We start from the raw sequence: 24,264 nt of genomic DNA, 5'->3' as shown, positions 1-24,264 counted from the left end.
CAGCGCCCACTCTGAACCGCTGCCCTGTCGATGCCGTGCTCCGTCACTCTGTTTTTCATGGATTGGGAATCATTTGAAATCTATCCCTTTCCAAATGATTCTACTTGCTGCTTCGATAGAGCTGCACACAGTGAACATACTCGACACTCAGTTTGCTGGTCATCGCTTCCCTTAATATGGACGGTTCAATATTCTTTTGTCAGGGAACTAAACCCAACAGGGAGACAATAACAATAAATCAGACTGATAAATATAGTAATAATTTATGATCTCTTGGTGATGCATCCACACAGCCCCCCCGAGGTCAAGGTCTCCTTGCATAAGAGCCCTGCAGGACACTCTGTTCTGCCTCTCTGTTGTTATCAAAGGCACATTTGTTATTGGCTGTGCATCTCTCCAGTACACGAGCACAGGGTGCAGAGGTCAGTCTGAGCCTGTGATCCGCCCTTCAAAGCGCTCGAGGTCTGTAACAACAAGGCTTTAGCTTTGACGTGTTTCATACAGTTTCCATCGCTCTGGCACCGGGGGGAGGGGGGGGCCTCACCTTTCATGCATTCCTTCGCCAACAGCGTGAGATGTAAGCAAAGATACCCTAGCCTCGCTTTGCTCTACGGCTGTTTACATCACCACGCCACCAGAGGTCCTGCTTCATTGAGCTCGAGAGCAGGAGAGGAGAAAACATGCATAATCAATCGGGGGGGTGGGGAGGTTGCAGCGTGTCTGCTTGCGTGTGCGTGCGCTCTTACATAAAACGCTCAGTGACGTGCCAGATACAGACACTGAGCCGGCGCAAATCTGTGGCTGCTCCTGCGTCCAAGGCCCCGGGGTTCAAACAGACAACACAAATACAAACACACACTTTGCTCTGGAAAATGCATTTTTAGTCATCCGCTCAGGTGAGTGCCGGCTGCGATATCAGCTTTGTAGCAAGGGAGCAGTGTGTGAAGAACAGTCAGTGAACAAGAAGAGCTCACCTAAGACGCGAGTGTCGTTTTCATAGTAAGTAGAATTATTTTTGTGAAATCAAAGCTGCTTTTCATTTTGTTGATTGATGAAACCTCCGTCCTCACACAGTCAAACATCTGTTTCTTTCTTCTACACTAGCATCTTAGGGAGTGCAGGTAAATGGAAAGATTAAAAAACTAATTTCTGAGGTCAAAGTCACTTATTTATTACAAGAATAAGAACACAATCCGATTTTCTCTGATATTATAACGTCTTATGAAACAAACTGGAAAAATTGTTCTGAAAAAACTTGAGAGATGTTTGAAACTTTTGGGAATAATAACCTGAGCTTAGGTTAGACTTTAACATCAAACATACAAAATCTTCTGAGTCTTGCAAATGTATCTCAGAGAACATCCATATTTTTTCTTTTCTCATAAATGTAAATCAAATCAAATCAAAATTTATTTATATAGCACATATTAAAACAACAGTGTTGACCATAGTGCTTCACAGTCAATAAAACTGTGACAAGTCGTAACAAGGTTTCCGTAGGTGAACCTGCGGAAGGATCATTACTGTACAACTGTAATCTTAGATGGTGCAGATGTTCTTCTTTTTGTCCTGTATCCCAGTTTATACAGCACCAAATCACAGCCTTTATCCTGGAAGCTCTTGGCGACAGTGGGAAGGAAAAACTCCCACAGCCTTCAGACATTACTAGATTTTTCTCTACGGTACCATCGGGGAGAAATGTACTAAAGCTTACTGAAAACACGTCAGCGCTCTGCTCTGCGCCCTCCTGCTGTCACTTTATGCTGACCTGTAAAACAACATGTGTTTGCTGTCGTCTTAAACCACACGTGCTGTTACCATAGTAGCCAGGAGTGCAGTTTTTTTAAGATGACGATTTTAAGTAAGCAAGTTTGCTTTGATTAGAGGGGGAGGATTTTAAAATAAGGACTAAATATTGGGCCTTGAGCAAGAGAAGCCACTTCACAGAGCCATAAACCAGTCCCACCAGTGTCTGTTACGACACCACATACAAACGATATGAAAGCCTGCTTTGAGAAGCTGGCGAGATGTCCCGCTGCAGTCCAGAAATCGGCATGAAAAGCCCGTTCCTGGGCTGCTTGTGCATTGAGAGGAATTTGGCACTAACCTGTCTCCAACCCTGGTTATCAGTGGTTACAAAACACCCATCTGGCAGCAGCAACTCTGCATTAGGAGCATAAATGACAGCACAACAGCAGATGGCACTGTTGAGGTGTGGAAGCATATTTAATGCCCGAGGGAGCGAGTGAGGAGAACAGCTATTGGCAACGAGGAAAGAATGAATAAACGCATCATGTTGCTTCCATAGCAAAATTCCTAAACAATAATCCAGATTAAAACTCTTCATTCTGATACATAAATATCAGATATACATATATGTGTGTGTATTAGCCGGTCTTATCCACCATTATTCCTCCGTGTCTCTCATCAGACACAGAAAAGCTAGTAAGAGGTGCAGGAGTGAGTCACTGCCAGCTTTGGCAGGTGGACCTGAGGGCTACCCTCTGCTCCGTGTGACGTAGTTCAAAGCGAAGCAGAACAACAGGGCAGAAATAAAAGGACGACTGTTTTATCTTCCCTTTGCCAGTGGTGAGTCTAAAATGGTCTTTTAAGAGCTTGGCAGATAAATCCACAGCAGCTTGTGCTTTTTTGAAGGCGTCTTTTAAACAAAAGCTCACGATCGAGCTTCTCCTGCTTAGCCGGGGCCAGGAGAAGAAGAAAGGAGGCGAGGGAAGAAAGAGATGTAGCGTTTGAGAGGGAGGGAGGGGGAGAGGCAGGGAGGGGGAGAGGCACGGCAATTTTATTGGTGTAGCACACTTTCAGCACAAGGCAATTCAAGGTGCGTTACATGATTAAAATAAAACATGAAACATTATAAAAGTAAAATACAAGAAAACATTTACAATAAAACAATAATCAAGACAATAATTTATATGAAAAATTAAAACAAACCAGTAGAGAGCCATAATAGGATCAGTTACTCATAAGCAAGTCTAAATAAGTAAGTTTTAATTTTAGAGTTAAAAGAGTTCAGTGTCTCTGCAGCTTTGCAGTCTCCTGATAGTTCCAGATGTGAGGGGCATAGAAACTAAAAGCTGCTTCTCCAGGTTTAGTTCTGGTTCTGGGGACGGTCAGTAAACGAGAGCTGGAGCACCCGACTGATCTGGATGGTTTGTACCATGACAGCAGATCCCTAATGTACTCTGGCGCTAACCCATTCAAGCATTTATAAACTAATAAAAGCACTTTAAGGTCTATTCTGTGAGCTACAGGGAGCTAGTGTAATGGCTTTAGAACTGGAGTAATGTGCTCTATTTTCTTGGTTCTAGTGAGAACACGAGCAGCAGCGTTCTGGATCAGCTGCAGTTGTCTGATTGGTTTTCTGGGTAAACCTGTGAAGATACTGTTACAGTAATCAAGGAGATAAATGCATGGATGAGTTTTTCTAGGTCTAATTGTGCCATCAGTCCTTTAATCCTAGAAATGTTCCTCAGGTGATAGGAGGCTGACTTTGTTATGACTTTGATGTGGCCCTGGAGGTTCAGGTCTGAGTCCATTATTACACCTAAAGTTCTGGCCTGGTCGGTAGTTTCTAGTTGGACCAGCTTGAGCTGATTACTGATATTTAATCGCTCTTTTTTGGGTCCAAAGAGAAGTACTTCAGTTTTGTTATTGTTCAGTTGAAGGAACTTATGAGACATCCAGTTATTAATTTGGATAGGTTCAACATCACCTGGTGACATTGAGATATAAAGTTAAGTATCGTCTGCATAATTGTGGTAGTTAATATGGTGGTTATAATCTGGCTTAACGGGAGCATGTAAATGCTAAATAAGAGGGGCCCTAGGACGGAGCCCTGGGGGACCCCGCATGTGATTTCTATATTTTGTGATGAAAATTGGCTAATTGACACATAGAAGTTCCTGTTCTTAAGGCCGGACTTGAGGCGGTGAGGAAATACCACACAACGGGGAAAAACCCCAACAACACAACAACAACACACGACCTCCTCTGAGTTCTCTCTGGATGTCTGCAGCATGCTTCATTACTTGCATTGTGCTTTCATTTTACACGACTCATCAAACATCCTGGGCTTCTTCCTCCTCGAGCATGAATTCATTATTCATGACTGCTCAGTCATGTTTGAGTCTGTGCGTGCGTGCACACATGGAAAAGCCCGGTCCTGACTCTGCACGTTCACGGCTCTGTCGCCTCTGCTGCCACGGTGTTGTTTCCATCTGACTTAGAGAGGGCTAACACACCCACACGATGTCTTAATGGCTTCTATCATCTCCCCCGTATGAGCCTATTTATAAAAGTCAGGGATGTAATTTTGACGTGTGCTCGTTCTCACCCTGAGGTGCATGCCAACGTACAGCTAGCTGCACTCTGGAGGCTACACGTCTGTAACCTACTTTAGGAGCACCTGCCTTACACGCACTGAAGTGCTGCCAGCTGACTGCTCTAATTTTAAGTAATCAGTAGTGCTCTGATTTGATGTGTTGCGTGCTGTGGTGTCGCAATTACATGAACAGCAGCAACCTTCTCCTCTCTCGATCCACTTCTCACAGGTACGGGCGTCCTGCCTGCTCTCTGAGTTTGCTCGGAGGGTAACTAGTCTGTCCGGCAGAAAAAAACAAAGACAACACGTCCAGCAAAAATGCCTTGTTGATGTCAGTGGTCAGAGGGAAACAGGCAACAGTAACTCAAACCGAGGTATGCAGAAGAGCATCTCTGATTGCACAACATGTCAAACCTTATAAATGGTAAAAGGCCTGTATTTGTATAGCGCTTTACACATCCAGTCATCCACCCATTGGTGATGGTGATGGCAGCTACATTGTAGCCACAGCCACCCTGGGGCGCACTGACAGAGGCGAGGCTGCCGGACACTGGCGCCACCGGGCCCTCTGACCACCACCAGTAGGCAACGGGTGAAGTGTCTTGCCCAAGGACACAACGACCGAGACTGTCCAAGCCGGGGCTCGAACCGGCAACCTTCCGATTACAAGTTCAAACTCTTGAGCCACAATCGCCCCTTATACTTCTAACAAACTGACTCTTTGTTGTATCGCTTGGTATTTTTCACTTGCTGTGGATGTAAACATTACAACAGTACGATTGCAGGTCAGTAACAATCTCACGGCCCTCGTAAGAAACCACAGGTCTAAAATCCCAGAGCATGACAACTTCCCACCTCTCGTGACTCAACTTTGGGAGTCATGGAAGAGCGGCGAGGCGTCCTCCGTGATGCATCACACCATCCTCGTGGTGAGTATTGAGATGGAGGTACAAGGTAGCACCTTTGCAAACATCTCTTGCCCATAGGCCAGAATTTTAACAACATGAAGCCGTTTCATGGGTCCATCCTGTCTTGTATTAATGGTGCAGGCTGCTGCAGGTAGCGTAACAGTGTTGAGATATTTTCCTTGCACACTTTGGGCCCACAGTACCAGCTGAGGATCATTTCAACACCACAGCCTACCTGAGTATTGCTGCGGATCGTGTTCATCCCTTTACGACCACATCTTCCGATGGCTGCTTCCAGGAGATCATTCCACTTTCTTGAACATGACGCTGTACTTCACTGTAGTTCGTTCAAATGGCCTCCACAGTCACCAGATCTCAATCCAGCAGAGCACCGTTGTTGGATGTGATGGAACGGAAGATTTGCATCACATGCACCAAACAAATCTGCAGCAACAGTGTGATCCTGTCATTTCAATATGGACCAAGATCTCGAAGGAATGTTTCCAGCACCTTGTTAAATCTGTGCCATATAAAATGAAGACAAACGAGCTTCCAACCTGGTACCAGCCAAGAGTATCTAATGAAGAGCCCCTGAGTGCATGTGCGCAGTTCTGATATTTCAAAAGCGTACGGACATCACACGCGCTCCACTACAGTAGCTTTGCATGACAATGGTTCAAATGAATCCTTATTCACCTTACACTGTGGAGCAGGTGTATGCCTGATCTGCTCTACCTGACATCATACGTGACATAACTTGTTTGGCTCATAGGCGTACTTACATCGACCTCAGTATCTGACACGTTGATCAGTTTGCGTACCTACCATCAGAACAGTACAGAGAATCTGGAAAAACATAGCAGATCCCTTTATAATTCTGCAGTTGTATTCATGTTTTATATCCAAGTCTGTTGATTATTATCATCGTCATTATAAAGTCTTACTTTACAGCTCAGGGACATAAATATCTAAACTTTCTCCAATTCTTCAGACTAAAAGAGAAGCTAACGCACTTACTGATGCATAGTGGCCACATGTAGGCTAGGCTATATGTCACGTTCTATGTAAGTACTGAGGCGTAGGCTTTATGGGTGCTTATACGTGATGTTCTGCAGCACTTATCACGTCAGTCACAGCAGTTTGAATCGGTCCAGATTTGCCTCCATAATTAAATGCTTTTGGAAAAACAAACTTCATTCTGGGAATCTGTTGGCTTTATTATCTGACATGGCATACCCACGGGGAAGGAAATTCAGATGCTGCTGATTGAGAGACCCTCACTGCATAACCACCAATTTACTAATGTGTTTATCTTACTGCTCAAATCATATCGATGCAATTATGGCACAAACTGAAGCATGACACGAGCTGTTGTGTGGTTGGGATCATTTTGTGACAGAACAAAGGTCTCATCGCTGTAATGGCTTCACTTTTGTAACGGTCTGACGATAGTTTCTCTCTTGCAGTCATGACAAGTAAACCAGACTGGACAGCTGGGTCAGCGAGGACAGATAAAAAGATGGCAGTGAGTAAAATCTGAAACAGTGGACTCGAACAGCAGGTTCTACAGCACCACAGTGAGTGCAGGATTTGTGTTTGTGAGGGGGTCATCAGGATAAACCTGGATTTCACTGAGTCCAAGTCCAAGCATAGAGGTAGACGTGAGTGTAATAGATCCTCTCCAACAATAATTATATTTTTTCTTGAACAGTTTTAAAGCCTGAAAAGCTCACGATGCACATCTTATCCTATTTTTAAAGGTCCATGTGTTTGAGAATGTGCATGCCTTTTGAAAACTGGTAAATATAATATGTGTGTATAAAATCTTGACTTCTTCCACATGAAAGTCAGGGGTCAGAACGATGGGGCTGCGGCGTCTCTCTCTTGGGTGGAGCTTGCTGACAGGGTGGTTTGCACTCTTGTTAACCAGCTGAAGGTCACTCTGGCTGCCACGGCGGGATTTAGCCTGCACCGTGACACTAATAGCCTTGTTCACCACTCGTCTGTGATAGAGGATGTGCCAGTGTGCGGCTCAGTCTGAATATAATTTCCCCTGCTGAACGGACCCCATTATCGCTCTCCGTGCATCTAAAGGCCCTCACTTACTTCCTCTTCTCTTGCTCCCACACCTCAGCAGCAGCAGTGAGGTGCCCTCAAAGTTACTGAATAATTCAATTACATTTTTACAGTCCGGACCGAGGCGCCGCAAAGAGGCCAGAGAGCAGCCGGAAGGCTTAAAAGCAATTCATTATTCCGAGTCGCCATCTGTGCGTCGGCCTTTTCGCTCTCTCTGTTTCGACGTGCCTCTGCAAGCACATTCACGTGTCCGTTACAGCTCTACAGCTTCTAGTGCATCTGATCTGCAACACTCGGAGCAATTAACACCAATTTTCTGTTCTGAAGGACTCGCGGTGTAGAAACCACTGTTTGTCTTTGTGAAAATTACAGTCTGCTTACTCAGTGTCAGATTCTCCTCCCTGTGTGCTTTCCAAACATTGTAAACTACTCGTGTTCATAATGAGTGAGTCATTTAGTCTCCAGTTTATCATCGTCATTTGTCTGCTTCGCGGTTCCTGAGCAGCTTCGAGAGCATCGGGATTGTTTCTATATTTGTGCAACTCGTGAACTGAAGTCGACACGAAGTATTTCATGCTGTCGATGGAATCTCTGCCTTTCAGGAGCCGCAGTGTGTAGCATTCAGCACTGTGTGTGTGTGCGCTTTGTTGTGACAACGATGGAGAATGGCATGAGTGCTTCTGAGATGACAAAAGCTATTTTTAGTGCACGGCAGCCACAAGCCTCCTTGGAAGGGAGGTGAGAGAGGAAGTGGGCAAAGATGGAGGAAATAACAAAGGGGAAGATGCAGAAAGGAAGGAGGGAGAATGGCAGGAATCGACATGGGAATCAAATAGGAAATTATAATAATTTGATATTCTTTGTGCATGTTCGAGGGGCTGTAAGAGCTTTGGTGTTGTCCTGCTCCGTGTATCGTTTTGTTACATTTATTATTTTACAGTAAAATTATAGTAACACATTTTTTCAATCTTTCTAAACCAGAATAACAGAACATCAAAGAATTTACAGAAAATAGCGCGAGAACGATCCGTAAAAATGTAACACGTGCAAATAAAAGACAAAACACAAAGACGACATTATGAACCGTTACACAAAAGCCTGTACAAGTGTGTAGGGCTGCAGCGTTTGATTATTTTAGTAATCGAGTATTCTATTGATTATTTCATTAAGTAACTGGATAAGAAAACAGCCTTGTTGTGAACTCCATGCTCTGTCGGGATTGCTGCAGGTAGTTGCTGGATGGGAAAGCGGTGGTCCTGCGGCCCAGTCCTGGATTACTGTCCCCGCTGAGCCTCGGACAGCTCGCACTCAGGGCGTGGAGGCGGCTCAGTGCCAGGCTGCCCTGTGTGTGCTTTGGTGGCGTACGTCAGGCGTATCGGGCCGATTAGCAGGACAGACCAGCTGTTTGTCACCTTCCATTCCCGAATCCTGGGCAGAGCCCTGTCTAAGTTGCTGTTGTCCCGCTGGGTCGTGGAGGCCATTCGGCAGGCGTAAGCGTCTTCAGGAGTTTCTGGAGCGTGGGTGCACTCGACTCGAAGGGTGGCCACATCGTGGGGCTTGTTGAGGGGAGCCTTCCTCTCATTTGTGCAGCGGTCAACTAGTTTTACGGCTTGAATGCGCAGCCAGACCCTCTTTCGGGTAGCAGGTGCCGGGTGCCCCTCAGCGACAGCCTACATCTAAATGGTCAGCCTAGTGTTTTGCGGTCAGACCATAGCGGCTGGCTCTGTTGCAGGACTTGAGGCCAGGATTGCGTCTGGCAGACGGCTTTGCCTTTTGCATCTGGTGTGGCCTTCACCGGGCCGTCCTGTGTAGATGTAAATCTTAAATAGTTTGTTTGCAACACTGCGATGGGTGTGGGCTGCACCGTCTCCTCATGGGGTGTCTTAAAGAGTTACTTAGTGAGTTATGTTGGGTAATCACAGCAGGCTAAATCATGCACTGCTTTCTCCTTGCAGCAGCAGCAGCAGTGCATTGAGCCTACGCTACACAGCTGTGTGCCATTGTCTACAGTTTGTGGCACAGCGAGTAGATAGTGCTTCCCCGAGCTGTTTGCAGCCAGACAGAGAGACACTGGTAAGCATCGTCACAGTCAAGTCTAATTATCATTATTATTATTTTCAATTATTTAATGAAATTCCAAATTGTCTGATTAAAATCCAATCTGTTAATATCCACCATCACCCACTCTAACGAGTTACTGCCTATCAGTAGCTGGATTACTGTTTCCATTTTGGTTGTTCCTGATTTTGCACCCTTCGTCCAAAACGTGGTGATTTGTTTTTGTGTCATTTGTTTTCCATTTTTGTAGCTAGAAAAACAAAAAATCTTCACTGTAACTAAGGTTGATACTGGTCCACGCTGACACATCCCAACAATTAGTGATGTAGCAGCCTCTTAAAATATTCACATTTTGTTGTGCAGTACAGAGATCTCTCAGCTCCAAGCTGCTTGGCTGTCACAGAATTATTAAATATGTATACGCCCAAGACTTTTATTTGTTTTTGTACAAGTGTGCGCTGTCACATCTATGCCAAACGATCTCCTATAGCTAATTTTCCATGTCAATCTGAGGCTGCAGCGCGGTCGTTTCAGTCTTTGTCTCCTGTGATTAGGGGACATATGTTTCCTCGCAGAGACGGGCTGTTGGCCAGATGATGTCAGTGTCCTTCTGTCACTCCATTTACCTTCCTCGCATTCAGCCCTCCGATCCGTCTTTCTGTCTGTTTGTGGGGAACACGGGGAGCCTCGCAGTCTGCTGAACGGTGCACACAAACACACATGCGCGCGCATCACACCCGTCGACAGGAAAAGCCTTGAGGCTATGAAAGCGTGACGCGACTGAGCAGAATCCATCCATACATCTGCTGCATATTCAGGTCAGCATCTGGCTGAGCGTGGGCCAGCGTTACAACAATGCATCAATCGCCTCCCGCGCAGCCACAAAGCACACGTATGATGTCTCCGTGTATATTTCCCTGGTTTTAGGGATTATGAGGACCTCGTTAAATGCATTTAGCAAACACTCAAACTGGTTTCGCTTTCTGTCTTTTTGCTGTTTTAATGCAGGAGTCAGCCACAGACGACTGGAAGGGAAAAGACAGAGTTTCTGTTTGCAGCAGAAACCACAATGAAGGCCATTATACTGATGCTGCCTTATCACAATAAGTCTATTGATGCTCACTGGATGTTACTTGGCAAACAACACAATAACACACAGACACACAACACCAAGAAGGTATGAATCCTGTTTTGCAAGTGTTTGGATCACTGTTAAACATGCGCATTTCTGTGCATGTGTGTGCATGTGTGTGTGTGTGCATGTGTGTGTGCATGTGTGTGCATGTGTGTGTGTGTGCATGTGTGTGTGCATGCTTCAAGCACAAAAACAAAAAATTTTGCAGTGACACAAATCTATCACCTCTTTGTTTCTGCGAGTGTCATTATCCTGTTACAAATGGCTCACGGAGCAGCTGGCATGTCATGGATGACAAATTTCACACACTGTGGCATGGACGCACTCGAGTGCGAGTTGGCACAGAAGCCTGCGATCAATTTTTATGTCGCTGTCTGGTGTTGGCAGTGCCGCTAAACGTGAAGATCCGCTGGGACGCGATGGCTGCAACGAGTCATTTCAGCGACCTGGGACAGTTTGACCAGGATCTGTGGATTCCACAGGCTCCGTATGATCTCCGGCTCTTTGTGACTCAGACTCTGCTTTGTGTCCTGCTTGGCTGCAACTGGAACAAACTAAACATCATGTTGAATTTAATAAGTCATGAAATGAACAGCTGACAGAATGTGTTTACTGTGGCAATGACTCACATTATAAAAATGCTTTCCTATAGTTGCCTTTACAACTGGCCTCCAATGGCTGCACGTTGTTGGGTAAACTTTTCCTTACAGCTAAACTAACTTTTACGTACAGAAGACAACCAGCCTCAGTTTCACATCATCCTAGCGAGTGTGATTTATAAGAAAGATCAAATATGTGGATATAAGAGAACATATGATGGTTTCCCTGTTTTCTGTCATGTATATTGTTACAGTGCTGGATGCTTGTACTGAATCCCTGCGAGCTACAATCTAAACGCTTTGTGTTAGACAGTCCTCCATACTGTTGGCTCTGTATGACATCACACAGACAGGATAACCCTAATACGGTCATTTCAGCCAAATAGAAGCTTAGTCACCACCTGTGGTTCAAACTTTCTGCCAATCAGAAGAAGGTTCCCTTTTATTTAATCCACAAGCAGTTGGTTTGTGGATTAACATAGTGGGTGTTTTCTGAATAACTCTGATTTCATTCACTCTTCATATAAACTGCATTTAAATGGATAAATTCCATTTCATTTACCGCACTAATGCACATTTGCATTGTGCCATTATCATTTGGACATTTCATCCAATTTTACAATCTAAAATCTAAACGTGACTCAATGTGATTTCCTATCTTTCAAACGTATAAAAGCGACGGCTTCAAAGAAGCATAATTCAGCACATTTAATGAGACGTTCTCTAATGAGAATGCAGCTCGTTCATAACCCTCCAGCTCCAATCAAATCTAATAAGCAGAGGGAGCAATCACAGCGTTAACATGTACAGAGAAATACTGACTCGCCACACGTGTGCCCTCAGACACAGACACTGTTATTTCCAGCTGACACTCTGCACCTGCGCTCTATCGCAGTGCCTGCATCCTCCTACAAGAGCGAGAGACAAAGTGCGTGTCCAACCAAAACAGTGCATTACCTCCAGGCTGGCAGCCGAGTGTTTAGCACCCTGACAGGGAGGGCTTGTGGACGGCTGTCGCAGGCCCGTGTGGGGACGGGCAGGATGTCTCCTGCTTGTAAACGTAGGAAGCTCGACTCCAACGAGGCCTAATGACTAATAAATAATGCACGCGGGCTTCCTTTCGCTTGCTTTTACTTTTCTCATCTCTGCCCCTCTCTGCTTCTCGCTTTCAGCCAACGCAAACATGCTGTCCCGCCCCCCTCCTGCTAAACACATGACCCCCCCACCCCAGCACTCCCACCCACCACGAGCCACCCAGGAACAATCTGTCCTGTTAATGTGCGGCCCTGTTTTCCCACACTTATCAGCCCTCTGGATTTAAATACAGCCGTACCGCTGATACTCTGTTGCCTGGAAACACAATACGATGCAGTAATAATAATAACAGCATTTTACCCCCAAAGCCTGCAGGACCCTTTAAACGGGGGCCACGTTGCCCCAAACTGTTCCTCTGTCGCACTGAGAGGTAAAGAGGCTTCTTTCTTTTTCCGTGGGTTTCTTTTGTGCCTGTTTCCGTCCTTCAGCAGCTCGGGTTATTTCTGCGCCGTCATTTTAAAAGATTTTCGGTGCCTTTCAGGAGACTTTAATGGAACAACTGATCCAAATGGAAAATGTCATTTCTGGCCCTGACAGACGTTCTTTGTTCGGGTTCTTTTCTCCAAGAATACCTTCACTCATCTCCAATGTTTTCTTCCTCAGTTCTTTTCTTTATAACAGCTGGTCTCAGCTGATGCATGACTTCCGACGGCATTTAGAGGAAGTGCGCCGATGACCTCACTGGCAAGGCGTGTCTTACACAACGGTAACTCCCTCAGGTTAAGAAGCATTTCCTGGCACTCCTGATGAAAGCTTCTTACTCTGGCTCAGAGTGCTTTCTTCCATGAGAACTAAAGTTAAAACACGCAGTGAACGAGGACGAGATGCTGAGATAAGCCTGATGTAACAGCAAGATAGTACGGAAGCACTCGGCTGCACTTTCATGTACTCAGTGTTTTTAGGGCTGTGCGATTCAGAAGTGGCTGCTCCTCTCACAGGGAGCTGCCGGGACTGCTTATGATCTGCCACACGTGTGAATAAATAAGTTTAGATCTGCTGGATCACTTCGAGTCATGAAAACCTTCCTTTTCCTGTCAGTAGCAGCACTCCTGCTAATAGAGAATAATTGTTAAAGTTGATATTTTTAGCCACTTTTTGCTATTTTATTGCAGTTTGTTTGTTCTTGGATCATCATTGAATGCGTTCATCCTTGTTTTGTAAGACTAAATGAAGAAATCAGGGGATAAATTCGCACTGCTGGGTCAGAGGTAATGCGATACGGTGGGATATTAGCATTAGAAGGTAATCATCTGTGATATCATCTCTGATATCAGCCTCTACGATGGTTTTCTGCCCAGATACAAAAGAGGCGAATGGGAACGTGGCAGCATGCCGGCTCAAACCCAGAAGGGTTTTTAATGGCAGCGTAATTTGCCTCAGTGGTTCTTGTGGCGATTCAGAGTACACTCAAGTGAGCCTCCAATCAGCCCTGCTCACACCAACTGTGGGAAAACTCACTAAGTACACATCATAGTGGTTTTAAAATTAACACATCTTTAATGACTAACACTGATGCCACAATATCAGCCCACCCTACTTCTCTGACTGCTGGTAGTTTTACTGTCATTATACTGCAAACCTGCTCGCATGCTAAATCTCTGCTAAACCGAACCAAAGGCACCCAGTCAACTTTCCTGTATTCAGAGCTGGGACTGGTGGACTAAAAGAAGCCTTCGACGATAAGGCTGATCTGGGAAGGCGTTAGACTCTTCAATCTTTAGAAAATCCAGCCTGTGACAGGAAACTTTGGTCATTTCAGACCAGATCCGGTGAGCACAGGACTCAAAGTCCGATTTAGTGTGTGGGGAAACCTGAAAATCCACACCGCTAGCATAGCAGCAAGGAAAATATTTCCCCTCAGAGAAGCTCCTCCCAGACTGATGTCTGTTTTCTCTGTGGGAAGGCGGTGATCACGCCTGATCTTTGTGGATTAAGCCAAACATATTAGCTCCTGTTACACGAGCTATGATGCTACAAGCGTAGAGCTCGTATGAAGGTGGAATTTGGCAAGTGATGCTAAAGAGCATCACCAGCTTAAATAGAAATTCACTCGCTGGGCTCACGTCCTCATTTTAGGTTTGACAGCGTTTTAGTAGCTAAACGTACGAGCTGAGCTGCGGTTTGGGGAACGCCTCAAAGGGGACTGCGGCGGCTCCCGGCCCAGCAGAGCCCCATGTACTAAATAGAAGTGGGAGGGAGGGTGGAGCACGAAAACGAGAACAAACAGCTTGTAGAACTGAGGGGGAACATGTGTAGATGAGAGCTGGAAGGAGCGTTTGGAGGCGTGGTCCCGCTAATAAAATAAAAAAATACTTTATCTCCAACTAATGACGGCGACTTCTGGCCGAGGTGAAGATGCACAATTACTTTGTACTTCAGTAGAATTTTCATGTATCTGTACTATTCTTGAGTATTTATGCTTTTTACACAAATATCTCTACTGTTCACGTCCCCGAGTTTTCAAAAACAGGCTTGTTACACAGAAGACCCTCCACGCGCCGCTGGGAAAAAACACATCATCGATGCATCGTCTATGGAGCCACGCTGAGGGGTTGAGGTGAGCCGGGATGATCCAGAACAGCGTTTTGGATGCAGATGTCTATAAGTTTCGGTTGCGCTACCACAAATATCAGCAAACATACATACGTGTACAGTCTGTGGCACAGTGTGTCTGCTAGCTGCAGGTCCAGCTGCTCTTTCCCAGGGAGAGAAAAGAAAAAGACGGAGGTGATATTCAAAGGTAAGGACTGGAAACGTAAAGCTTGTGTGCAAAGCCTCATTTTTGAGGCTTTTGAGAAGCTGTGCTGCTGAGGTGATGCTTTCTCACAGCGGGAAACATCCTGCCGTGCAAACCGAAGTATATTAACGTTTTGTTATCCAAAGATTGCCGGAAAAAACTGGGGAGTGTGTGCAGCTAAAGCGATTAGCCTGCAGCACTGTGGTGGAGTTTACAGTAATGTGCTGTGCTGGTGCAGAGCATCTGTGGTGGACATCATGTTAGGTTACATCAAGGGTAGCACACATCTATTTAGATTTAAGCTGATGATGCTGATTCGATTCAGTGAGCTCCACCTTTATAAAGCTTCATACTGCTTCTGGTCTCCAGATGTTCCTGCTGCTGCATACGAAGCACGTATTCAGCTCAAGAACACAAAAATAAACTTTTTGGGGAGTTTTATGTTTTAAGGTTCCCATCAGATAGAATTACTCATTAACTGGACTGGTTAAACTGGGCTGGATGAAGTGCCCAGTAAGATCCAGCTGTATGTAATACATTTGTGTTGTCATAAGGGCTCAAAACACTAAGTAAACTCTGCAGGTTCATGTAGCTTCATTTTTCATCACAGCTTGTTCCTTCAGTTTCAAAACTACCCTGAGATGTATGAAAATGCTAAAATCAGCACACGAGCTTATTGTTTGCTTGTATATGACACTTAAATAGTTTGTTTGCTTGTTTTTTTGTGTTATAAATATGATACAACCCTCCTGTACCACGACGTGACATCACACGGTTGGACCGTGTTCTGATTTTCAACTTGAACCCGAACTTAACGTGACCGCGGAGGAAAACACGGCGAAACAAAACGTGCATCAATACGAAGACGCAGAGTTCACAGAGGTGAGGCGGTGAGAGTGGGCGGGGCCCCGGCGGCTGAGAGGAGGAGCGTTTGAGCGTTTCTGGTCCAACATATTCAAGCAACTGTAACTTCATGATGTAGTTTTTTTTATCCAGGTTTGTTTCGCCTCGACTGACAAAAACACAAAAACAAAGTGTATTTACTGGTCTTTGGTTTATTACTGGTCTTTGTGGGGGAACTCCCGAGCTCACTGAACTGGTCTCAGAGGAGACAGCGGATGGTTTACTGCCAAGCAGGGGAGCACCTAACGTTTCCCAACTCTCCCATTTCTTAAATCCAGTTTGTCTTTAGCTGTCTCTGATTTGTGGAAACAACAGCCGGCGGTATTTAGACCGCACGGATCCTCCCCTTCCTTCTCCTCTTCTCACTTCTGTTGTTTCCTCTCGCCTGGAAATGTTAACCAGAAGCTTTGTGGTGTCGTCGGGATGATTAGAAATAGCAGTTTTATAACTGGTTTATGTCATCAACCCTCCAGTGAACTGCAACCGAAGTGTAATTGCAGCATTCATAGGTGAAAATATGTGTTAAATATTTCAGATGTTTTAAGACGATTAAGCCTGTTGGCTGAAATCGTTGGTTCTTCTTCACACAGCGAGTCGAGCGTCACTCTCTGCAGCAAACTGTGCCGCTGCCTCTTTATTCTCCTCATCCAGTTCACACAGCGTCACGTCCCTCTACTGTAATCTGCCCTCGCTGTTAGCAGCCACACCAACAGCTGCTCTGTGAACGCCTGCTCGCTGAGCTACAGGAGAGTCAGTGTGTCGTGTAGTAGCACATAACACGTGTGCAGTCCATCACAATGAAAGTGAGCCAGTGGAGCCTCACCTTGACGTAGAGCTGCTGGAACTCCTCCAGGTTGAGCCGGCCGGTGGGACAGTCCTTCAGGAATCCCTTGTACCACTGCTTCAGCTCGTGCTCGTTAAACTCCGTGTTCTTCACCAGATCCTCCATCACTTCAGGGGTCAGCTTGCTGTTCTGTTTCCCCATTTTTCCTGTGACAAGCAAAGCACAAAAAGGGGGAGGGGCACACAGCATCTTTAAATTAATACAGAGCACAGAGAAGAACGTCTCCTTGTGTGAATCTGCAGGAAAAGTCTGGAGAGCGATTCATCGGAAAGCAGAGAAGTCGACACCAGAGCTGCGTCTAAAAATAAGCTTTGAAACAAATGGAGTGAAATGCTGTTTGCACCTCTTGGACAACAGGGTCAGTTTGTCAGACTCGCTGCCTTTGAGCAGCTGCTTGGCCCACTTTTGTTTACTTTGTTTTTAAAGGAAAACTCAACCACTGAAATCATCACAGCTTCTGAATTACATTCATTAAAGAAGATTAGCCCAGATTAGCATAAATAAGAAAATCATCCTAGACGACTACAATGTGTGCGGACTACCAGTCTAGGGAAACAACATATAAAATCTTTTTTACGTAGGTGTGTGCCTGTCCTGTCCTTCTTTGAATTATTTTTAAGACCACGTTACATTAAAATCTTGTTCTTCCAGTTAAACCTTTAACCACATTTCCTGTTCTGGCCTTTAGTTCCTCCTAAACAGAGAGAATCTCATCCTAAAATCCTAAAAATGAATCTCTGGCTTTTGGAAAGGGTCCCAATGACATGTTAGGCTCCTAAAGTAGTTAACCCACTGTGACTGTGACCCACTGAAACACTCAAGCATGTTTTGCTTTAAAGTGCCTTAATTTCTCCGTCTGCCCCCCAGCTGCCTCTCCTGCATCGAGCTGCCTGCATCTGCGTGATGCTGATGCTGCCACTTTATGGCCTTGATTAGCGCATTAACCAACTCATAATTATCCTAATGTGAAAAAGATGGTTTCGAGTTTTGGAACATTTCCGCTCGCTCTCCTGAGATGTTTTATTAGATCTCTTCAGCTCAAAAACCAGGGAGCACGTGAGGCAGCAACAGTGTGACGTGTGTCTCTGCGTGAGCACCTTTCTTGGCGTGTCGAGGCTTCAATATGTGGAGAAAATCAAAAGAGCTCAAACTTTAGAAAGATGATTGTTTTGTATTGGCAGGGTTACACTGTGACTGTGTGGCAGAGGCAGCGCAGGGACTGGTTTAGAAAAGTGTCCCTGTGTTAAAGATCCTCTCACATCTGCCAAACAGCAGCCGCGCACTGTGAGAAGTTATTAAATTAACAAGTTTACAGTTGCCAAGTTTGCTTATTGATCATCTATTGGAGCTGATTTTGTCCCAGTGCACCGCTGCTATACCCTTGTTGCAGATCCAAAAACCTTCTTGGCTGCTAGAAGACAAGTTTATATGGAAGACGCTGACATATCTGCAAGCACTCGCTAACTAGCTGCCAGGTTATACGGTGGAGCTTTTCCCCAGCAGTGGCGCCCGCCCCGATGTTTGAAGCCCTGCTGCTCACTCGCTGAACAGAAGAGAGGGCAGCAGCAGAGCAAGACCTTCATTTCATGAAGCAGCACTGTTCACAAAAGCAAAGTCAATAAAGGGCTACGAAAGGTGCTCGGTCGGCCACGAGGAGGTGAAATGAAGCATAACAGCTGTGAGTCAGAGAGATGTCAGCTCCCCAAGCTCAAAGAGTTTTTACATGTGAACCCCCAAATTAAAACAAACACATAAGCAGCGATCTGAAGCGTGCAGTGCTACCTGCAGCCATACGTGACACTGTATCGTAACGGGAAAATATAATAAGGAGAAAAACGCATTTTTATGGCATTTGAAAGTGATAACATTTTGGTTAATATGGTCACAAACATGAAAGAGTTTCAGTCCCATCTAGTTATCAGCAAACTCCATTTCACTCAAACGTCTTCCTAGAAGTTTAAAATAGGTTTGTATTGTTTCACTATGATGAAGAGCAGAGCAGCTCTTTTTTATGAGCCCTGAACCACAGGTCAGGCTATTATAATACATCGTGAAATGATACGGATGGTGTGTGTGTGTGTGTGTGTGTGTGTGTGTGTGTGTGTGTGTGTGTGTGTGTGTGTGTGTGTGTGTGTGGACATCTCAGTTGCTTCATCTAATCTATCTGCAGGATTGTTGATGGAGAACTCCAACAGTGGAAAAAGCCACACATCAGATCAGAAAAGTTATTCTTAGCAAATGGGGAAAAATGAAAAGTTCTTCAGTTCATGAAGACCGCATGAAGCAGACTTTTCAACAGCTCAGACACTCCCTGCACCAAAATCTCTCTACGGGAGATAGATATACTTTGTCCTGAAAGACAATTTCAAAAGGTTTTTCCAGCTCGGCTCAGCGTGACCCGAGTTCACAGGGACGGTTTACCAAACGGAAATTTGAGTTATGCAATGACTAAGTGTGATACCACGTTGTCTGCAAGCTACATGGAAATTTCAACAAATAAATGAACTCATAATGAATGAAAGTGCTGCAGGTGCACTATGACACAGACTGTACTGAAAATATGAAATTTTGATAACAGTGAACAAAAATCCAATTAAATCAGAGAAACAGTGTGACACAGAGCCATTAGCTTCAATACCTGATGGGAGGTGGAGGTGGGAATCCAGCCAAAACTGGGACAAAGATGGAAGCAGAGAGGAACGAAGAGAGAGGAGAATACAGATGGAGAATGTCTGAGCTTTTTCCTAATGCTCAGTAAGAGACTGTAGAAAGACAACAACAGTCACGGTGAGGATGTAATGCGAACTTTTCCCAACTCTGAGGGAAGGACCGGGGATGAAATTGCAGGATGCTGCTTTCGAGCTTGGAATGTCTGCTCATGACCAACCGTTAGCTTCAATGTGACGCACAACAAGTAAACTGCTGCTGTGGACACAGCGTTACACTAACTATGTATTCTGCATGTTTACTGTGTGTATATGATGTTTAACAGCAAGCTGTGAACGAACCCGAATGCACTTACCAAAGTTTCATGTGTCTGTGCACACATAGTGAAATTACTCTACAGTAAATACGCTAATTTAACATTAACACTGTGGGCTGGCCTGCAAGCCTGAGTAAACTCTGCAACTGTTAGCTAGCTAGCGCTGGTATCAACTTTAATACCAATGTTGTATCCTTCTACTGCTGGCCTAAAACCTTTGTGCTAAGATAACAAGTGCTCATCGTGTAGAGTAATTTACACTTAGCGACTTTCGCGAGTCCAGTACTCCTACGGCACTCAATTTAGTTGTACTAGAGCCTGACTGATTTATCAGCAGGCCAATATTAGCAACAGGCTGTTGTTATAGCTGTTTGCTGATCACTCATCAGTGTCAGAATATATAACGGTCGAAAATTAAACAGTAAAGAAGAGAAAGGAGAAACACCCTTCAACCATATTAGGTGTTGACGTTGCACAGTTTGTCCAGCAGGGGGCACTCTGCAACTTCCTCAGTCTGAACGTCACAAATACAACAGTTAGCTATAAACAGTTGGTCAGTTTACCTGAAAATAGTAATTAGTTACTAATTAGTGATTACGTCTCCAAGAAAATAATCCTATTACTTTAATGATTACTTATTTTCAAAACTAATTAGTTACTTTATTCCTTAGTTACTTTTTAAAAACACGATCAGAAGAAAAACAGATCAATCACCTGATATCAGTCAGACTCTAAGCCACACATACCACGAACACATATCCACTCAAACAACTGCCTCGTGAAAGAAAACGAAATGAAGCTGAAATGAGCCAAACTGTTCAAAGAAAAACAAACAAACAGAAAAACTGCTTTTAGAAAATGTACTAAAGATTTTGTTTAATGTTTCCAATTTTACTTTGGATCTGACTTTTCAGGGAGCCAAAAACTCCAGAAAAACCCTGATATCACAGCAGCCCAACAGATGCAACAGATGCAGTACACTGGACGCATCCCACCACTACTGTGTGCTGCTCACTGAACAAGAACAACGCAGAGGGAGGAGCTGCGGCAGGACTGCTGCGTGTCATCAGTGTGTTCATAATTTGTTTTAATCATCTTCATTCATTCAAACCAACAAATTAACCAGACACTCAGATACATGGATATTATTGGAGCTAATCATTACCTGAGCTTTGGGACATAAAGCTACAGCAGAATAACATCTCACTGATTACACCAGCCATGACCTGTAAATGCAGACGTACTTGGCTTGTAGTTATAACACAGATTATACAACCTGAACACTCAAAAATGTTCAGTTAAAAACAAACCTTGCATCCTTCAAACAGTAGCTTTTGAAGAGCGCAGAAAAGCACGCCTGTGTTACTGTGACCTGCTGGGCATCCTAAATGCTTTCAGCTCGTTCTGTAAAGAAGCAGCTGAACAGTTTCCTCATTCATAACTCAGCCTGTCATCCTTCCACTGTGCTGTCAGTGTGAGAATCTACTAAACTGGCTTTCTAAGATTTTTGGCAGCAATTGCAATTATTCAACAGAAGTGAATCAGCTATACAGCTACGGCGCTGCTATATTATGAAATAAGGCTTCTTTGTGAAAATGTTTTTTAATTACAAATGAGAAAAAAGAGAAAAAGGAAACATCAGCACATGGCTGATTAAAAAAATTGAAAATAACGACGTTGGCGTATGTACGAGTGCTCAGGCATTTGGCTCATATTGAAGATAATCTACGCTCGGCTCTGTATGATGTCACTGAGAGCAATTATCACTAATAAGGCCGTTCTAAGGAAACAAGCCCCTCCCACCTGCTGTTCAAGCTTTCTGTTTATGAGGCGCATAAATAAATATTCGGAACTGTGAATCATACAAAGCAATTTTTAGTCCAAGAGTAAAAATGTGTAGAAACGAGGGTCCCTTTAAGGTAAGTAGCACAGGCTTGATGTGAAACATTGACTGTAAACGAGCGTTTCCCTGTAACGGGCAGCAGCAGGTTAAAGCTCCTCAGTGTTGCAGTGAAACTGAGGAGCCTGAGTGCAGCAGGAGGCCACCGTGCCCTGGAAGAGATGTGAGCAGAAGACGGTCTCACTTACTGTCAGTGCATACGTGAGTAAGTGACTGTGTGACAGAGAGACAAAGTAAATGCATTTGTATTTATAAAGCACGTGTGCATGTACGAAGGCATTACTTATGTGTTTAGGAGCGCAGGTCTGTCACAGACGCTCGCTGATTGAGAATGAATTGTAGTGCACTTTGCATCCCAAAGATAATGGAGCTCATAAACATTTGAGGAACATCTCAAAGCACCCTGAGCACAGTAAGAGCAAGCAGCAGCATATGCAGCGCTGCGGCAGCGCACGCTACCCGTCAGAACCTCCAGGGACTGAATGCACTTTTGATAAAAGACACAAACATCTTCTGCGCTGTTAATGGTAATTCTCCTCTAAAACATTCAAAACCTGCTTAACAATAGCGTCGCATCACAATGCAAGTGTTGCTCTCACCAGTCATTGAACAAGGGCTGAATCTGCATCTGCAGTGTGCCAGCGTGCTGCTAGGATCCAGCTTTACAGCACACGGTGCTATAGCTGAGCCTTCAGGAGGGGGGGTACGCAAAATTCATGGGCTCAGCTTCATGGTGCGGCTCTTGGGTTTCTGGAAGTAAATGACTGTAATTTTTACTGAAACAGCTGAGACACTTAAATGTTGTGTAACATCAGAAAAAAGGCTGACGGGCTTCAAAGTCAGCAGAACGATGTTCAGCTTTAACAACACTGGGACAGGAGACGTCCAAGACAAGCTTGGTGCTCACAGTTTAACACGGCTGACCGATGCATATGCTGGTGCAGTGAGACCATTTACAGCATTAACTCCATGTGTAGTTCGAGTTAACACATAGATCTCAGAAATATAATTGATATATTATCATTGCCAACAGCTTTTTAGAATTTTTTCTTCTGGCAAGGCAAACATGTCGACACCTTCTCGGCTGAATAAAAACTGCATGTACACCGAGCGCGCACACACACTGTTACACCCTCAGTTGGACTTATAAATGAATATCGTGTTTTTATAAGAGAATGCAAATATATCCTTTCTCAAGGAGTGAAAATGACAAGTCACACATCGTCTTGATACCTCCCACCCCATCTCGCTTCATATAAAACCTGCACAGCCTTTAGAGTGACGCGTGAGGCAACATGGCACGTGGCACAATTTCAAAACCTATTCAACCTACACATTTTTTAAAAGCGTTTTTTCTGAGACCTTTCATTTATGTCTGCAGCTGATGATTTGAGTGACGTATTTATCGGCTGTATCAAAGCAACCCACATGGTCTGTGTATCTGAAAACATTGCTGTTCCACTGACTGTCATTCTTGCGAGCTGCCTACGAGCCCGGTAACTCCCTGTCACCTTCCCCCTGTTGTTGATGTTTACTGAATTGCAATAAAATGAGAAATGGAATCAAAAGTATCTTTTTACATGAACGTCGCCTCTCGGCTAACAAATGCAATAATGACTAAACTCGTTTCCATTCTTACTTTGTTACACTGTCAACACCAGAGAGAAGGCGCACTGCAAGAAATGGGATGAAGGCAAGGAAAGCAATCAGGGAGGTGACTGGAGACACCCCCCCCAAAGAAATACGCCTGATGACACTTAGTTATATGCACTGTAATGTATTGAGGCGGTTAATCACATCTACAAAGGGCCAAGGGGGGCAGCTAGTGCATCATCAGCCAGTGGTTTGTTTTAGCAAGAGAGTTGAGTGGGGCTGAGTCTGGGACGAGGGGTCACTCTGCAGTGCGATGCAGAGCAGAGCGCCATGCTGACTCCAAACCTGAGTCATAGCCCTTTGTCTCACAGTCCACTGAGGGTTCAACAGATAGTAATTACACATCATGTAATTACACATCAGCACACAGGTATGGTCTGACACAACAGACCTGCCCCAGAGCCAGGCTGTGGGCTGTTACATAACACTATCCCTTTGCCATCATTTGCCAACATGGATGACCTTGAGAGGCGGGCAGAGTCCGGGCTAAGACGAGCAAGGATAGGAGCAAAGCAATCTGAGGCTTTAATATGGGCAAATATTACAGGAGAGATTAATGTGTGTCTGTAGAGAGGGGGGGGGGGGGGGGGGGGGGGCAGCAATGATTGGATGGGGCTGGTGGATGTGATGTGGTCATGCAAGATTGATTTGCAAAAGAAAAAAACAACAACCAGGCGCTTCCCACTGAGGATGATTGGGGTTAAGGACACACACCACACCCCGTCTTCTTCTTGCACGCACACACACACACACACACACACACACACACACGCACGCACCTTGCGCAACATCAGCACCAGTGACAAACTACAGCACATCACACCACACGGTGCCATGTCATAGCAGCCCACCCCACGCAAGTCACAAGTACAAATCGTCAAATTTCACACAGTCCCCACTGTTACACAGAACAGCCTCGCTGTCCTCACTTTTGTTGTTAAATCCACAAGCCTTGTGTGTGTGTGTGTGTGTGTGTGTGTGTGTGTGTGTGTGTGTGTGTGTGTGTGTGTGTGTGTGTGTGTGTGTGTGAG

At 44.8% G+C, this 24,264-nt stretch overlaps 1 protein-coding gene and 1 long non-coding RNA gene across 3 annotated transcripts in view; one reads left to right on the top strand and one right to left on the bottom strand.

Annotated features, from left to right (window-relative positions):
• vsnl1a (visinin-like 1a) overlaps positions 1–24,264 on the bottom strand; it is a 35,870-nt gene that overhangs the window by 11,040 nt on the left and 566 nt on the right. The window contains exon 2 of the mRNA XM_004542275.5: positions 16,677–16,843. Coding sequence (XP_004542332.1) covers positions 16,677–16,838 — 162 coding nt within the window. The 5' untranslated portion in view covers positions 16,839–16,843. The remainder of the gene's footprint in view (positions 1–16,676; positions 16,844–24,264) is intronic.
• Positions 774–23,528, top strand: LOC105940734 (uncharacterized). 2 transcript variants are annotated; one of them, XR_001167397.4, is made up of 4 exons: positions 774–999; positions 9,282–9,399; positions 10,393–10,561; positions 20,595–23,528. It is a non-coding gene; the product is annotated as an uncharacterized LOC105940734 (long non-coding RNA). The 2 variants fall into 2 exon arrangements; XR_001167398.4 differs by lacking the exon at positions 20,595–23,528 and having other exon boundaries at positions 10,393–15,880.

This window comes from Maylandia zebra, linkage group LG15 (genome assembly GCF_041146795.1).
Source record: "Maylandia zebra isolate NMK-2024a linkage group LG15, Mzebra_GT3a, whole genome shotgun sequence".
In the NCBI taxonomy this organism is placed as follows: domain Eukaryota; kingdom Metazoa; phylum Chordata; class Actinopteri; order Cichliformes; family Cichlidae; genus Maylandia; species Maylandia zebra.
Note: the sequence above shows the minus strand (reverse complement) of the source record. Positions and strands in the feature narration are given on the sequence as shown.